The 17984-nt window shown below is 36.1% G+C and overlaps 2 protein-coding genes across 2 annotated transcripts; one reads left to right on the top strand and one right to left on the bottom strand.

Moving 5' to 3' along the window:
* Nucleotides 1–835: 835 nt before the first annotated feature.
* Wdfy2 (WD repeat and FYVE domain containing 2) lies at nt 836–13122 on the bottom strand. The gene is made up of 7 exons (XM_019044170.2): nt 12784–13122; nt 11830–11971; nt 10665–10870; nt 9697–9936; nt 8331–8436; nt 7126–7358; nt 836–5986 (listed from the first exon to the last, which is right to left on the bottom strand). Exons 1-7 carry the CDS (start codon nt 12945–12947, stop codon nt 5851–5853), a joined length of 1227 nt encoding a protein of 408 aa, XP_018899715.1. The 5' UTR covers nt 12948–13122; the 3' UTR covers nt 836–5850.
* A 104-nt stretch (nt 13123–13226) lies between these two features.
* On the top strand, nt 13227–17124 carry l(2)SH0834 (lethal (2) SH0834). Its single transcript, XM_019044171.2, has 3 exons — nt 13227–13554; nt 13961–14232; nt 15549–17124. The coding sequence occupies exons 1-3, from the start codon at nt 13452–13454 to the stop codon at nt 15786–15788; spliced, it is 615 nt and encodes a 204-aa protein (XP_018899716.2). The 5' UTR covers nt 13227–13451; the 3' UTR covers nt 15789–17124.
* The last annotated feature ends 860 nt before the right edge of the window (nt 17125–17984 follow it).

Here is a 17984-nt window from a genome sequence, read left to right on the forward strand (position 1 = left end):
CGCCTGGCATTTTTTGAATTTCACCTTTTTTACTCAAAAAAGTGAGAGGAGATTCTGATATTTTTTATTCATATTAGCAGTAAGAAGCCTTATTCACTTGAAGGGAGTGTGGCAAGTTGAACTTCTCAGGCCCGAACACTGGTGAATTGAGGATGGCAAATGAATGAGTAAACAAGACAGTTAAAATGTAGGAACGTCAAGCAAAAAATGGGGCACTGTACAAGATGTGGGTTTAAGTATTTCTTTTCGTGGTTCCTTTCAAAATTTTACCTAGAAAATTATTCTTGGGGGTCGTTCATTAAATACTTAACGCTCTAGAAGAAGAGGGGTCTAAGCTTGTTTTACAGGTCCATGACAGGAACAAGAGGAGAGGGAGACGTTCAGGACTGCATCACAGATTGCAGTGCCAAGTTTACAAAGCTAAGATGAGAAATTGATGCTAGTTGGTAATATTATTCATTCTAAATTCATTACAACTTACTAATTTGAAGGTTCAAACAAAGATTTTGGTAAATTTTTCAGGGGAAGAGGATCTGTGTTATGGATGTATTGTGAGGGAGGTGCCAAATCATCAGATTTTCAGTGTTGCGTATTTTATAAGCGGGCCTCATACATTGCAAAGTTCAGAACTTGACCATGCTAAAGTCCTACTTCTTGATCCTGCCTTGGGTTTTTTCGATCGTTCAATAATGTTTGCCCCCTTTTTGACAATTTCTGCAGGTGCTGTGAGAACAAATACAAAATAACATATTGGCACAGAACATGCTTAAAGGTGCCTGGTTCAAATGCCCTTGAACGAGCAAAATAGAGTAAACTAAATGAAAAGGCGAAGTACTTATAATACAAAAATATATATTTATAATGAAACTGAATTAACACAGAACATAAAAAGAGCATAACATAAATACGCGGAGATCTTCCGTTAAAGCCAACTCTGAAATTATGTGGAACAACTATGATCAGTTAATGTAATTAAAGGAGTATATTATTGATGTACACTGTAAAATAATAAAAGAACAAGATGATTAAAATATTTTTCAGGCCGCTGCTGTACTAAGCAAATAGAACTTCATTTGCGAATGTTGCTTAAAATCACTAAAAAAAAGGAATAAAGAAAAAGAAAAACTAAAAATATTTTAGAATCTATATAAACGTTTTACTAGCCCAGCAACTAACGCACGACAGCGAAACCATTACAGCTGGGCACAAAATTAGTTGAGAGTATAAAAACTTTGATTTAAAGCACTAAAGACTTGGAACAATTTTTAATGGAAATATCAGACATTCCAGCAATTTCTTTTAGCCGTTACTAGGAAAATGAATCATGTCCAATTAAGAATTATCAACACAATTAACTCTCCATAAAAATTTAACTAACTGATATTGCAGGTCTGAGTTACCAGGCCAAATTCCCTTGACCTTGAAAAAAGAGTTTTATAAATAACGTGCCTTGTAAAAGCAGAGGAAACGCATGTAATCTGAACTAAATTGACAGAGATGGAAAATAATTGATTGACTTACTACAGTTTTGGATCTGCCTAAAAGATCACAAGTTCAGAGATTTACTTTGAGTGAATTATAAGCTGAAAGATTACTATAATTGAATGATTGAATACTAGAAAGGAGAGATTTGGCTCTAGATGGATAGATGAAGACTGATATACAATAGAGACGAATATCCTACGTCAAAAGAAATGATAATAAATGAATCTAAGAGAATGAAAACACACCAACTCCAGAGCTTAAAAATGCCAAAATTCCATAAAAGCCATCGAAGATGGCACATTCATGTATTCTTGGACCAGTGATTCCAAGCGTACGGATTTATCCATGCTGCGCGGACATTCCCTGCACGGTTACGGACAAAAACCTTTTAGGCAAATGCTTCCCTATCATAAAATATCCGTGTCCGTGACGTCACAGAATGGCGCACAGCCAATAGCAGCACGGAGAGCAGCAGAGCATACAGATCTCGCACACAGAGAACCCGCTAACACTGCCTTGGACCTTTTAAGTGTCCCAAAATGTCCTTTATGGCATTAAAAAGCTTTTTCTTTGACCAACTTCATCACCTACTTTGCAGGTTTTTGTGTCTCTTGAACAATTTCATTTTTCCAAGTTGGTGTGTTTTCATTCCCACTGACTCAAATTGAGTCTTGACAAGAAATCGACTCCTTTAAAGAGATTTGTTTTTTCAGAAGAGAAGTCAGCGACTGATCAACCAAAAAATCTTGTCATCCTTTGTGCCTCCCTCATTTCAACTTTTAATTGGATGAAATAGACTATACATATGCTTTTCAATAGGAGCTACAATTTCTACCTCAGTTAGAAACAACATATGTACCATTTATCACATGAATGTTTTTGCTGATAAGCCAGAAATTGTAGTTCCGAATAGCAAAATGTAGTCCAAGTAGGCTGTATCGAAAAGATACATACAATGACGGACTTAATTCCTCTCGGTGAATAAAAATGAACACTAGAAAAGGAAAAAGTAATGGCTAGTATTCTCTCATTGAATTAAAATGTAATAAGAAGTTAATGATATTCAAAACAGAGGTACATATTCTTCAAGTTTTACTTATTGCACTCTATAGGTGACTTGGTGTTCAGACAGCTCGTCAAGCCGCTTGATGAATCGAATTGGAGGCTTGTAATGGTTAATCTGAGTACGCAGCTAGCACTGATCATATAAAGCTCCTTATGCTGCCTGACAATCAGCTCGTGTTGCTGTTTTAACGCGTCTTAAACTAAGTGTGCAGAAAGTTCCAAGCTTTCCCCTATTTTTAATCTAAATTCATGATTGCTTCCGTCTGAAGACTATTAAAAAAACTTTCACCCCAAAATTGGACTTTTCAACCAATAAAACGCTGTGAAACGCAAATTTCAGTAATCTCACAGGGTTTTCGCTATTTTCCATTTCCGGAGTGACAGGGTTGCTCCATTTCCCTTTACCGGACCGGTTGCAGAATACGGAAGTCTCTGAACCTCCGCGCTTGACTTCGTGCCTCTTCATTTAACACAGTGTAAAAATGTTATCTCCTATAAGTTTGCTTGTAACAAAAAGCAGGCTTAGAAAAAAATAATAGCAAAATGTCTATGATGATACAAAATGTTCAAAATTTGAGAGATTGAATACCAACGGCAAAGATTCTACATCAGCTGATAGGGAACAATTCTAAACGTTCATCAAAGACTTTAGTATTTGTCAAAGTTTCTTGCAGTTCTGGTGTTGTAAATAGACTAAAAAGAGAAGTAAAAGAAGAAGAAAAATAAATGAGCACATGACTGAAGACAGAGACATCTAGTTGTCAAATAAATTATGGACAGCAATGATAAAAGACAACAGCTATAACAACTAATTAAAAATTAATAACGACAATTTTGGAGGCGAGGTATTTAAATCAAATGATCAACTTGGTTACAAACAGAATTAAAATTACATTAAGAATGATAAAATAACGATGATAAAACATTGGAGTGATACTGATCTAAATGGTTGAAAACAATGGAACAGGGTTAAAACTAGTAAGGAGTTATGATTGAATAGTTGTTAACAGCGCATTGGGGTACCTACATACTTATGTGTACGCAGAGAAGGAAAAAAAGAGGAGGGGTTGGAGTTTCTAACACAATTAGAACAAAGGCTGAAGCTTTTTCATAGGCCTGTTTTGCTGTTTGTCAACACAATGCAGACAATAATGAACTCTCCCTCCTTTAGAACATTTATTTTAGATATGTAACTCAACAGTATTCATGGAACCTCATTAAAATTTTCAATTTGTATAGTTACGTAGGATCTTTTCCGTCTTTAAAAAGGGCAGCTTATCTTCTTTTAAGATGTAAGTTTCTGGGGAATTTGAATTAGAATGCGCAGGAAAATTTTAATTTAGTAAACAAATCAGACAAGCGTCAAATTATGTTTTGCATGTTTCATTTCATTGATAATCAATATACATAATATTGACATGAATTAATTTCTTAACTGAGCAGTAATAAAAATTTGTTTAATTTACACAATTAAAAATACAAGTTTGGGCAGGAACGCTAAACATCAACTTGTAAACAAAAGAAGTTGGAATTATAAAAACTTCTTACTGGGAACATTTGAGATATGTACTCATTTCACTCTGTGTCTAAATGTAACTGAAATTTTCTATAAAAAGGAATGGATGATGAGCCAAATATATTTTATTCACTTGTTTAGGAAAAAGGATTTTCTTTACTGCTACAGAGTTTTTATTGCCTACGTACACAGAAACTTTTGCGAAGGCCTAGCGCCAGAATAATTCTTTAGAAATCCGACTTAAACACTTGCCAGGGCCGATTGGATTGTAAGTATGAATGTGTATTTTCTACAAAAGTAATAAAGATAGTTGAAGTCTATAAAAAATGTATTATACGACATACTCTCAGCTTTTCAAGGGGCTTTAGTTTCTTAAATTTTGTCTCGCAAATGACATCATTTTTCTGCGCCCATCTCTCACTGCCATGAATCCAAAATATGTGCCTATGTGAGCTGAGCAGAGCTCGTCAGGCGAGCATATTTTTTCACCTTATGGGGAATGGTTCAGAAATATTGCTGATGAATTTAGTGGAAAGAGGATAAATGATCGATGCTGCAGGTATTTTGAGATTTGGAAAAAACAGGTCAGCAATCAGGCGAAAACGGCCGCATTTTTGGTCTTGTGAAGTTATTTTCCTTCAAGAAAACATTGTGCGTTTCATGAGGTGCACATGACTTAAGTCTTGTTAACCTCAATCAAATGGGGTCTTTTTTTCTCATTTGCCATACTCACCGGACCTTGTTCCAAGCAACTTTCAATTTTTTTTCCTCAGTCGAAGAAGAGGTCAAAGAAGCTTGGGTGGCCATGACCTCCCGTTGATGCAGAATTGCCAGAGGCTGCGAAGAAATGGTTGCAATGATAGGATAAGCGATTTTTTTTAAGGTAGAATCCCCACATTGCTATCATGGTAAGATGGGTATTCAACAGAGCAACGATTACCTCAAAAAGTAATATATGGCGATCCAAAACCTGAGACCTTTCAATGTTGGATAAATTAACTGTGTTACAATCTTAAGAAGAGCAGATGTGGTTGTCTAGCACACTCCGCAGTGTGTGGATATTGGAACATGCTACAGCAAGAGCTGGTGAGCATAGAAAAATGACGTCTCTCCCTAACCAGTGAACTAAATTTAAATAACAAGAATTTTTGGAAAAGCTGAGAATATGAGTCATTTGTTACTGGTTTCAATTATTTTTAACACTTTCAAAGGTAATACAAATACATACTTACTCTATGAATACCCTTTGTATCAAAGAAATGAATTGAAAACAGAACAGATGTCACCATCATGCTGGTTATTGTAAATACAGTGCGATAGAATAATTTGTCTTTGGATCATTCTAGTAACTTATTAATGATTTTTGAAATATCCGCAATGCAGTTCAAATTTTATCTTAACATGAGTTCAATTTCAGGATGACAAACAAGAAACAACAAAAAAAACCGTTGGCAACAACTTTGCTTTCACCAGTGCAAATTGACAAAAATGATTTTGACTTTATCTTTTTATTTACCCTCCAACAAATACTTCCAAAAATTTTAAGCAAGGGCATGAAAATTTAATATGTACGAAACCTCAAGATCATGACTTAAGGACTGGTAATGTCTAAATGCCTTCCATTTTTTAATGTTAAGAACGAATGTGAGATAATAGATAAGTGTGTTGCACAGTGGACTCACCTGACAAAACCAGATTTTAGCGAGTTTCATCAAATGTATGACTGCGTTGAATCTTTCACATTCCTGCCCTCATTGGTTATCTAGAATAAAGAGAGTATTGGACTATAGGATTGCTGATAGATCCCATATTTTTATCAGCCGATCTTGACCAACCGTCAGTAGTCGCTTGCAGGGTTCATCTAGGTCCATTGAAACTATACTATGTTTTGCATCATGAAATATTGCCAATGGGCTTCGGCTGGAACATTTAAAAGAAAAAAATAATATAATAGCGATGAGTACAGAAGTCAACTGATGATCAGTAAAATAAAACTTTGAGTACACAAAATAATTCTTTTTTTTTTTTTTGGAGTGACATGTAAAAGATTCCTTGCAAACATTGCAAACAATATTGTAATCTTTCTAGTAATTTTTATCTTACATCAGATTGAAATAGCCTCATTGGTACCTTTTTTATTGAAACTAACCTGAATCAATTTATAGGTTTGTGGTTTATATATTACCGATTCCCCTTTCTTCGCATGGTTTCACACAAAATGAGGAAGCAAGAATGCTATTATTATGTTGGAGAATATATACGCTCTTTGTGATTTTTCTTCAACTACATATTACCAAATTTGATTAAAGATTTATAAGAAACTGCATAGAAGTTCTCTTTTCAGTGGTAATTTCCTCAAAGAACAGTGCATAGACAAAATTGTTTCAAAAGTTCATAAAGACCGGAGAGCTTCTTAAAACAATGTACGTGCTCCTAAAAATTTTTTTCTGCCTTGTCTTTAATTTTGATCATAGCTAGATAATTGAAGTGATTCACAGGAAACTTTTCCTTCCCTTGTTGACACGCATAAGTTTTGTAATGTATAATGAGTGTTGTCAGTAGCATTATGCTCCAATGTGCCCTCCTTGCGTCTCCTTCAAAACTCTAGAATTTAATTTGGCTTTCTAGAAGTGTCAGAAGGCAATGGACATTAATTGTTACTGCAACTGTTTCGAATTTTCTCCGACTGACATGTAAGCAATAGGAGACCTTCCTATTGCTTTCCTGAATTTTTCCAGATTATCAGTACGGAATACAAGGCTGCGAACAGTAGTTTTTTTGGAACTTCAGAGGGCTCTCTCGTATTGTCTCCAAGTGAGGTTTAAAAAAGGGAGAATTTAACGGTCATCCCTATTTCCTATCCGGAACTCTCTAGAAAAAGTAGGATTTGTATCTAGAATATTCTAAATCTCTTTCAGATTTTCTCCGATCGCAAGAAAAAGGAATAAAGTTTGCAAAGCGAACGACAATTACTCGCAGGGCAAGTAATGAGGGATTGCTCTTTCTGCGAGACTTTTGGAGGATGAGAGTCTACTTTTTTCAAGTACAGAAATACTCACTCAACATCTTGTAGATATGAATGACAAGATTGGCACACTCTCACAGGAAACTCAAAGCCCATGATTGGGATCGTTGATCGAAAATGACTACACTTATCACAAACAGCTTTCCCACAACCTCGGCAATGATGCTGACGTAAACCTAATTGCCGCTGATCCATCATTGCACGCACATTCCAAAAGAATGGAACTGAACATAACTGGCATGTATCTGAGACAACCCACTCAGGAGTCTGAAAAACAAATAAACAGGGGTTAATAAATCTTGATGTCGGCTATTCTGGTCATCAAAAGTTTGAAAAGATCATTTCAACACTTGATTCAGTTCAATTCCAGCATTTTCTTTTCATAGCTCTTCAAACTCTTACAATTGGCAGTAACAATGGGTCAGTTTGTGTTTTGATGTTTGATACTAGTGAATCAGCTAAAAATAATAGCAGCTGTCTAAACAGCAACTCTCTTTATTCAATATTAACTGAGAAATAGCGTTTTCAAAAATTCATTTAGTGACGTTATCCGCTACGGTGGTGACACCCTTGGTTTCTTCCACCTTGCTTTCATTTGTCAAGGAGAAACACATTTTCACTGGTTACTCTAAGTGAAACTCAGATGAAGGCAGGGTGGAAAAAACCAAGGGTATCACTACCGCAGTGGATGACGTCATAATCCAAACTTTTCAAAGCGCGATATCTCAGTTAATATTGAGCATAGAAAGTTGCTGTTAGGACAGTTCTTAATATTTTTAGCTGATCAACAAGAATCAAGCATCAAAACACGATTCTAAGATCAGCGCAACTAACCCATTATAAATGTTGATAATGATTTTAAAGAATCCAAGAGTCAATTGACTTGAACATTGAAACTGCAATAGACAAGAGCAATATTTTTGACAGAAAGATCGAAAATTCCATTTATGTCACATTACCAACGCTTTCATTTCAGGATCTTAAAGAGTACTGAGCTATAGTGGCGTGGCATGAATTGCGATACATCGATTGTTATGCCATTTAAACCTATGGAGAAGGATGGATAAACAGGGTGTTCGCAACGAACACCTTAATAATCGATTCTTTACCATCTGTTTAATGGCATAACAATCTATAATACAATCCTACAATACATCGCAATTCATGCCACGCCACTGCTGAGCTATTATCAAGTTTTATAAAAGAGTAATTAAAAAATTCAAAAGGGAATTGGCTTACCTCCTTTCGTTGCACATTCATATCCCAGAACACAACAACCATATCCTCTCCTCCAGATATCACAATATTCTTCATTGAGGCATAACACAAAGCATTAACTTTGTTCCTAGATTAGACAAAAAATGAACAAAATAAGTAAATAAATAAATCAATCAATAAAAGAATAAAAAAAATTATGAAAAAAGTTGAGTAAAACTAATGTACGTTAAATGGGTAATTTTTAAAACCGTCCACACATTTTACTGTAATTAAGAGAGGAAAAAGTTTTGAATCATAGACAACTAAAATAATATAATATTGTTAACTTTCAGACCCACTTCTGAAAATAAAATTTTCCTCACAACTTCCAACAACTTATAGACAATTAGCTCACGAAACGTACAAGAAAGAGTCTGGGCCATACTCATTGTCTCTTCTTCAAATTGAAGGTTTCCTTAAACAGCGGGTAATACATTATGTACGGAACCTTTTAAGTCATGACAATAAAGAGAGTCCTCAGCTTCCGAAAATTTGAGGTTGCATGATTTCAGTATTGAAAGAGTTCAATCCAGAATAGTTTTTATAATGAGTTCATTACACACACGAGGTACAGCTAAACAATTAATGTTAAAAATAGTAAATTTACATGAAAATTAAATTGAGCACATAAGATACAGCCTTAATGGTTCATTGCAATTCCTTTTAAAACAATGGAAATGTTGCATGTGTGAGGAATTTGCAATTTGACTATTCATTCTTATGTGAAATTTCCCAAGAAACACGATGGCCCCACTGATTTTCTCTGAAATCAACTCTCAAGCTCAAATAAAGCTCTCAAAGTTGAGGCCATAATGGAAGGGATATCCCTTGGCTATCCTGAGAGTCCACGTCTACATCAAGACAAACTCTCCATGCAAAGATAGGGAGCAAATACATTGACAGGGCTGCCACTATATTTGGGGACTCTAAAACTGAAAACATGGCAACCCTGCTAATGTATTTGCCCCCGATCTTTGCATGGAGAGTTTGTCTTGATGTAGACGTGGACTCTCAGGATAGCGTGGGATATCCTCTCCATTACAGCCTCAACTTTGAGAGCTTTTTTTGAGCTTGAGAGTTCATTTCAGAGAAAACCAGTGGCACAATCGTGTTTCTCGCAAACTTTTACATAAGAATCAATAGTCAAATCATACATTCCTTACACACGCAACATCTCCATTCAATTTACTTATTATCTTAGACTTTAAAACTGTGAAAAAAGCCTATAATACTTCAATTCATCTCTAAGGTCGAGTGAGCCATTTGCATTAGTTTAAAAAGTTGGAGCTTACAAATTTTGGAATATTGTGGGTTTAATTAGAGCAGAAAGTGAGAGGAGCAACAATACCTGTGTCCTTGGAGTTCATACGCAGTTCCTTGACCGCCTCCGATGTCCCAAACAACAACTGACTGGTCAAAGCTTCCTGAGAACAGGAGTTTCTTGGCCGAATCCCAGGCTAACGTTCTGATGCTTCCTGAGTGACCTTTCAGCTGCGTTATTATTTGAGACCCATCATTCTTCAAGAGTAACATGGTGATGAGTCCAGAGTAATCACCGACAAATGCGTGTTTAGACTGAGAGTCAAAACTGCATGGTTAGTTCATTAAGGAGAAATGCTGAGTATGCAGCTTTGCATGTTCGATGAGCACTCGAGTTTAACTAAATCCTTTTAGACGAGGAGACAGTTGAACGTATTTCTGTCAAACATAACTATGTGCAGGGGGAAAGATGGGGTGTGCTCGTTAATACCCGGGCCATAAGAATGTGGACGAAATCGCCGCTGCCCTCCTTCCGCGGCCGACTAACTCATGGGCCCTGTTCACAACACTCTAGATACATACCCACAGCATATCCACTGTGGACATAGTTCTGTTTGACAGAATGTGAAATCCCGCTTCGCCAATTCAGCAAATGGAACTGTGAGCCAACTAAAGGCGGCACCCATGAGCCGTGGGTATGTATCTAGAACGTTGTGTACAGAGCTCATGAGTTAGTCGGCCGCAGAAGAAGCGCGGCGGCGGTTTCGTCACTGGCGTTTTATACTTCCCATTCATTCTTATGACCCGGGCACTAACAAGCACACCCCATTTTTCCTCCTGCACATAGTTCTGTTTGGTAGAAATACGTCCAGTTGCACTTTAAACAATTTCTTAAAACACTGGGAAACCCTCCCACATTCGGTAGCCTCCCCTTGTTAGTTCTGAAATTACTGTATCAGTTTGGAAACTTACAAGACACCCTAAATATTAGGAGCCAACAATATCCCATAATATAGTTATACAAAATAAAAACAATTATGAATGAAAAAAGGATACGCAAGAGCAGTGCACCATGCGGTGCTGAAAAATGTTCCTCGCTGACGGGTGGTCTCTGAACAGTGGTACTGAAATACTTTGTCCCGACCAATGGAGAGGACCCACTCACAATGGAGAGAGAAATGAATTCCAGTTACTCGGCCTTGGTGGGCTAGCACATCCTTCACATGGTTCATACGATTCATGTCATCTGCTAAAATATATTCCTGAGGAAAACAAAAAAGTTAGTTTAAAAAACGCCGATCAATTAATTGCTAAAACATATGTTAGATGATTTAATTGTTCAGTGTATGACGTTTCTACATCATCAGAAATAGTGCTAGAAGATGATGAAACTTCTTCCCAAAAGTAAAAAAAGTGAGCATAGAGTCTTTTTTTTTTTTTTTTTTTTTTTACTACTTCAAATAGCTCTCAAGGGCTAATCCCACGCTTTAAGTCCCATCCCCCCTCCGTCCCTACTGAACCAGTCCCAGGCAACCATTGTTTGAGACCATCAAACTCGGGTCGCCTGGCCGGGAATCGAACCCGGGACCTCCTAATCATAGAGCAAGCGCTACAACCACTACACCATAGGAAGCCGACAGTCTGGGTACATCAGAGACAAATATTTTCGACTTCACTGCCTACTCTGTGATTACCCTTTTTCAAACTAATTTTGGAGGGGGGAAGCATGTTCATTTTTACACCGTATTAGCTACCATGACAACTAATTAAAGAGAATATTGACGGTGTAAGTCGGCAATCACATAACTCGGTTTGCGACATCGCAGACTTCCTGTCATACTTTATTTTTTAAACGGAATACTACTAAATGGCAATTTTTTAAAACTGCCGTGATTTTTCTTCGCTGTGGGAAGAATATTCTGCATTAACTTCAAGGAATGATGTCAATTTGTTCTCTGTTAAAAAATATAATAGAGGCGGAGATTTTCAGACACCGCAAACGAGTTATGTGATTGCCAACTTACACCGTCGATATACTGATTATACGTAAAATTTCACATTGATGTCAAACCTTGAATAATACATTTTTTTCAATTTAATGTTTCAAGATATCCATCTGTGTTTACTTTTTCATGAGAAAAAGCAGTTTTGGTAGTAAATCGTTGATACTCTCCAGCATTAAAATTGAATTGCTGTATAAATGATAGGAAAAAGTCCTCACCGAGACGGTCCCATTTTCTTGGCCAATGAATAACTGTCGAGTTTCAGGAGTGTAGTGAACAGCTGTGGCTGGTGATGCCATCGTGTGGCAGATGCTAGGCCAGTATTGTCCAGAATCTCTTTTAAGCCACACTCGAACAGTCCTATGTACAAAAAACACACAAATTAGTACATTAAAGTAAGGAGATCTCTTAAAGCTGATAAAAACTAATTAATGGAATCAAATTCTATAAATTCATATTCAAGTAAATCTATCACACCATGATGAATGTATCTGCATCAATAGCCATCTGAAAGTCATAGGTGATCGTTTGCTGGAAGAGGCAGAACTAAGTACAAGATACAACTTGTCTGAAGTCATATGAGAATAATGGGCAATTTATGCAAAATTTAAATATTCCACATTGAATTAAATAATTAGAGTGTATTTGAATGTTTTTGAACAATAATCAATGAAAGCTCAGAGTGATAGAAGAATACAAACAGAAGTAAGTGCAATCAAGTGGTTAGTGGTAGCACAAAAAGTATTTGCTGGTATTACATAATCTAACCTATCATTTCTTCTCAGATGCATTATCAGATACATTTAAGTGCGTCTGTGAATAATCATTTTTGTTAATTCAAATAGAGCTTGTGAAAATAATTTTTCCGGTGAAGGGCTGGTGCACTTCGCTCAGAGAACACGCCACTAGGCTGCTGTATCATTCAGATAAGCTAGCGCAAAAACATGGGTGGATTTGCTGAGTGCTTCAAACATTTTGAGCTGAGGTGAGCATTTTAACAATGATAAAAAAAAACCTAGATAATTAGGAGATCGTTACAGAAGGATTTTCTTTACTGCAAAGTACAGAATTCATATGGTTTTTAACCAGTGTCATACCATGTCAGCTCCGCTAAGCAGTTGGTCGATGGTGATGATGAAGAGTGAAACAAGGTTGAATACTCCTGCACTTACCTGTCATTGCTGACACTTATCACTCCGTCTTGCCCAGGAATAATGATAGCTTGATTAATATCATCCACGCATCCCTCTAATTTCGACACTAGCACAGGTTTTTTAGTCGAATTGAATCTGTCATCACTTGAGTCTGAAGCGGGGGCTTTGATCGCAGCTGCCATGTTGGTGATAAAAGCGACCGAAAAGAGGAATGAGGGTAAATTATCAGGCAGGACACATAATAAAGATTCTTTTAATTACTGATGAAACCATAAAATTTTGTAGGAACTGTTTTCTCTCACTTCTAACTTTAATCCAAAGCTCGCTGAGATAATGAAAACAAACACAACTGATAACGAAATGTCAGCGCTCACCACCTCCCAACCCACCCCTCTCACCACCTCTCACCGTTGGATTTCTTATCAGATAGGTTATGTCAAATTGTTTACATGCTGTAAAACTGTAAATTCACTGAAATTGACAGCGTCAGTAAAAAATTATTGCAACCACTACGGTTTTTTCGCAATTTTTATTTTGTTTAATGTGGTTGTAGGATATAGGTACTACTTTACATCGTGTTTTAACTCTTCTACATCGAAGTCATCAATGGAGTCTTGACTATCATTTTCCTCGCAAGTATAATTACAGTGTTAATAATTTTAAGAGATTCGCTGTCATTCTCCAGCATGAAAATGTCTAGTGAAGAAATGCGGGAGGCTCGACGCCGTAAAATCCTCGAAAACTCAGAATCTAGACTGAACAAAATTCTGAAACGAAGCCCAGAACCAGGTAATGATTATTTGTTTTAAGGTGGTTCTGAACCACTTCGGAAAACGATTTGATTGTTGACCGATCAATCGATAATTTCTGAATTTTAGGACATACCTGGAGAATTTTCAAGCATCACATCATGTTGTAGTTTATAATATTTTGGTTCAAAACATTTTACCCAATAACATTTTAGAATAATTACTGAGGTACATCCCAAGTGCGTATTGCAAATTATTTTACCTTTTAATTTGCAATACTCACTCGGCGCGTTTAATGCTCTGTCAAATTTGAAACATGTTTCGGAATTCAACTACTCATAATTAATATCAACAAGCTATCTTATAGCTTTATTTTGAAGGCACAAGGATATCATACCCCTCGGATTCAGAGAACCTTGGCTCCTCTATCAAAAATTATTTCTTAGTTTCAGAGGAAAAGGCGGAAGCTACAAAAATCACAGAACCTACAAAGAAAATTTACTCTGTGAACAATGAGGCAAGATCAACTTTTCCCTTGCCTGCCTCCGCTAACGAAGACGTATTTCGGCTCAAAGAAGAAACCTCTGAACCTTCTCCCTATAAATTTCAAAAAGGGAAGACTAGCGACAGCTTCAACTACCTTAGGAAATACTTTGTAATTCTAGCAGTGGTGGTGTATTTAATTGTGGCTCAAGGCGGAAATAAACTTCCCAGTAAAGTAAGTTTAATAATTCAATATAATATTTTAGATGCATTCGTATTAGACAACGGAGATTATTTTGGTGAATGACCCGCAGAGTTACTAGTTGTTCAACTGAGGCTAACTCCTGTCATGTGACTTTGTTTACCACTTCAATGCTCAATGCTCCATTCACCAGCCTCAAATGGTGCTGAGTCGTACTGCCATGCTAAGGAAAAACACTGTATGAGCCTTCAGGCGTTGCCAAATTTCCTCAGGCAAATCACTAATTTAAAGGAACATTTTTGAATATTTTTCTACCAATTTCTCAGATAATTTTGTTTGTAATTTGATCTAAAGTGTCTGCAATTTTCAAAGGAAAAAATGTATAATTTTCCTCAAAAATAAACATTTTATCGAAGGAAATTTGGTAACTATCAAATGCTCATACAGCGTTCTTCCTTAGCACGGCAGCGTAGGGGTGTGCATTGAACTGCCATGACAGTCACGGGTAAAAGGCGTTCTCTCACCGGAGGTTCAAGAACGATTGTCAAACTCGCAACGCCCTCACCGAGTAATTTCTGATGAGGCCCATTGTCTAGCACAAACGCATCTTTTAATGAGCCTTTATTACATATTAATGGCTTAAGTGAAAAATTGCATACCTCCACTGCAACATTTCAAAATATCTGCGCATGATTTCCTCTCTAAAAAGGAAACCAAAATATCTGTTAGAAATTTTTTAAATGAGTGAAGAAAATTCACAGAAAATTTCTAGACTAACTATTTGAAGATTCTTTTTTCAATAAAATGAAACCTTAATTCAAAAAACTCTATTCATCTTGCAAAAAAAATCAAATATGAGTGGAGATTTGTTATGTTGGATAGGAAACACGCATTTTTCAACTTTAGGTATTGATATACACTTAGACAGTGTTGGTGATTTTGCCAATGTGCTTTAAAATTCAGTATGAAACTAAAACTTCCATTTATTTCAGAAGGAAAAATTTAATCTAGGAGCAATTTGCCCTCAAAGAGAAATATGCTCTTTGGTGCAACACTAGTTACGAGCAATCAGGAAGGCAAGTTTAGATGCGTTTCAGGACTAATTGAACCCATCAATAACGCAACGCAGCCTCGCCAGCTAGCCCACCCATTTTTTATATTCTTGAAGATAGCAGATTTTCTTCAATAGTCTGCGTCATTTTTGAGAATATTACGACTACTGGGAATCATGGGATGAAAGCCAAGACATAGATAGATAGATCTGCAAATTCAACAGTATCATCCTCTTTCTGTATGTCTTCCACTTACTGTAAGATTAAAAGTATTTCTTCTTTTTACTTTGATTTCAGTCCATATTCACACCTTTCGCAACTCTGGGTATTGTGAAACAATCACTGATATTCAGGTACAAAGAACCCTCATCTTCATTATACCTACAAATATTAATTTTGTATGGTGTGAACGCAAAGCTGCTGTTAAGGCTGTCCAGAGTTCTGAACATTTTATATGATTTTTTTTTAGACTTTTGTGTCTATTTCTTCACATTTGTTTTGCTGCATTTTATTTCGGAGGCCTTGATTTTCTCTTGATGACTTTTAATATCAAAAGCAAAATATGCGCTAATAGAAAAAGATCAATCAGTGTTAGGCAGTCTGAAAAACAAGACCTTCAGTAACTTATTTATTTATTTTTTTTAAAAAAAGCAGAAAAAAATACTTTATGTTTGGTGACCCTTATTTGTTTAATTCATTATCTTAAAGTACTGAGGAAGTTGAGCTCCCAGTAATTTTTTCAGATTTTTTTTTTTTTAATTGAATTCACGAAGAAAATCGATTTTGAAATCAAAATCTGATCCATTTGAAACTATACTTTTGGCGGTCTGTTATGATGTAGGCAGCAAGAGAGTCAGCGTTCACTGATTGGCTGAAGTCCTGCGGGAGACATAGCCCTCTCACTACAACTGTCGATCTCTAGTTACTCAGATTTTAATCAGCTTTTTCTCCCCTCAGTGAGGACTTGGGGGTGGACTCTTAGGGATCCAGCAAGGGAACTTTTTAATTTAATTTTTGGTATTTTTGTTTCCTTTTGTTGATGAAATCACAATGAAATAAATTGTGAGATACATCGCAGGAATTTAATACGTTTGTCCTATTATCTGGATAAAAGAGTAAGGATCGCTAAAGAATTTTAGGAATATCAGCAGCTCTATTAGGAATCTTCTAAGCTTGATCTGAAAGATTGTCAGATCATAATATTCCGAGAACATTTTTGTGGCGATTGCAGTTTTTAAAAAATATTCTAAAAAGATTCTTAGCTTATCTGGGCATTAGAGGGAATAATTGAAGAATATTCTGAGTAGATTATATTTGCAGAATATTCCCTTGCTCAAGGTAATTAAGTTGAAAAACATGAGCCAAACCTTTCATCAGATGAAGACTCAGTGAGTTTATGAAGGCAGTGGATTGTGTCTTTAGCATCATCTCTAGAATTGGATCTCTAATGCAATGACAGAATTAATTTTTTGACTGGTAAAAATGAAGCTTCCTGGAAAATGTTGAGTTTTAAAAAATGGACATAGTCACTGTGCAATACCATGCAATCCGATGTTCAATTCTAAATTTTTTGATGAACGGTTTTTCCAATGTTACAGTACTTTCCTTTTATTCTTATCAGCATTAACTGCGGTAGTGGAGGCCTTGCTTCCTTTCTTTCTCGAAAATTCTTGTCAGTATTCCGGTTTCCGGTAATTCCCATTATTTAATATTATTATTTCTTATTATAATTATTTATTAAGATACTTCTGTCAAGATTTGCGTAGAAATTTCATGCTGTAATTAATTTGTTATATGATGATTATTTGTTGCTTGATATTCTCTCCAGAAAAGTTCAAATATTTTTCTATTATATAAATTACTTTTACACTTACTCTGTTTTTTTTCTATGGAAAAAAAATTGTCTTAACCATTTCTACATTGTTACATTTAATGTTCGTCAACTTGTCATCCCAAGATAACAGGCTGGCTGTTCAGACACACTTCTATCAATGCGAAAAAAGTATAGATAAATGCTAGCCAGGGAGCTTCGCCCCTTCATTATGCCAATACGCATCATTGCAATTTATTGAAACAACATGTAAGCTGCTTGCTAATTGCCTGCTACAGACGTATGAACTACATAGATCCAACATTGGTATGACAGCCTGTCACCATTTTGAAAAATAAACGTAACAGACAAATGTCCCTAGTCCATACATTAAAATGGTAAATATATTATCTTCTTCGGCATAAAAACTCATAAAGTAAAACAGGTATTTTACTGCATCTCAGCTGAAGTATACCCTCAAATTTGAAACGGTGGAACAAAATTTTAGAGGCTACCGCCATCCCTCTAAAGCTAATCTGGCTATAAGGACTCACTTTTAGTAATGCAATTTCTCCTGGCTTAATTTTTGTAACTTTTAGAGTCGTAAGGCCGAGGTACGTACTTCCTTATCTTGCCTTTCATGATGCAATTTTAAAAAGAAACGACCACGAAAAGAGAAATTTTAAGAGATCGACTAGGTGTTCGTTGGCATGTGAGCAGCATTACTAATCGGGTTGATGAGAAAATTTGTTACTACCCGTTACTGAAAACCTGAAAAACAGAACAGAATTTCTGTGGCCTGTGACTTTTTCCTTCTTCTTTCTAGTTTCACTAGTCACTGTCACCTGTCACTTCAACAAATGCTTAAACCTACTTTTTCCAGGCTAATTTTTTGGAAACGGCATCATGAACAGGAGGGGAAA

The sequence above is a fragment of the Bemisia tabaci genome, chromosome 1 (genome assembly GCF_918797505.1).
Source record: "Bemisia tabaci chromosome 1, PGI_BMITA_v3".
NCBI lineage: Eukaryota > Metazoa > Arthropoda > Insecta > Hemiptera > Aleyrodidae > Bemisia > Bemisia tabaci.

What these genes read in the sequence shown, in the direction of transcription:
- Wdfy2 (XM_019044170.2), bottom strand. Translation starts at nt 12,947, where the DNA reads ATGGCAGCTGCGATCAAAGCCCCCGCTTCAGACTCAAGTGATGACAGA. An exon ending in AAGAAAATGGGACCGTCTCG is followed by an intron (nt 10,871 to 11,829) that starts GTGAGGACTTTT and finishes TGTTTTCCTCAG; the next exon opens with GAATATATTTTAGCAGATGA. An exon ending in GCATGGTGCACTGCTCTTGC is followed by an intron (nt 9,937 to 10,664) that starts GTATCCTTTTTT and finishes CTAACCATGCAG; the next exon opens with TTTTGACTCTCAGTCTAAAC.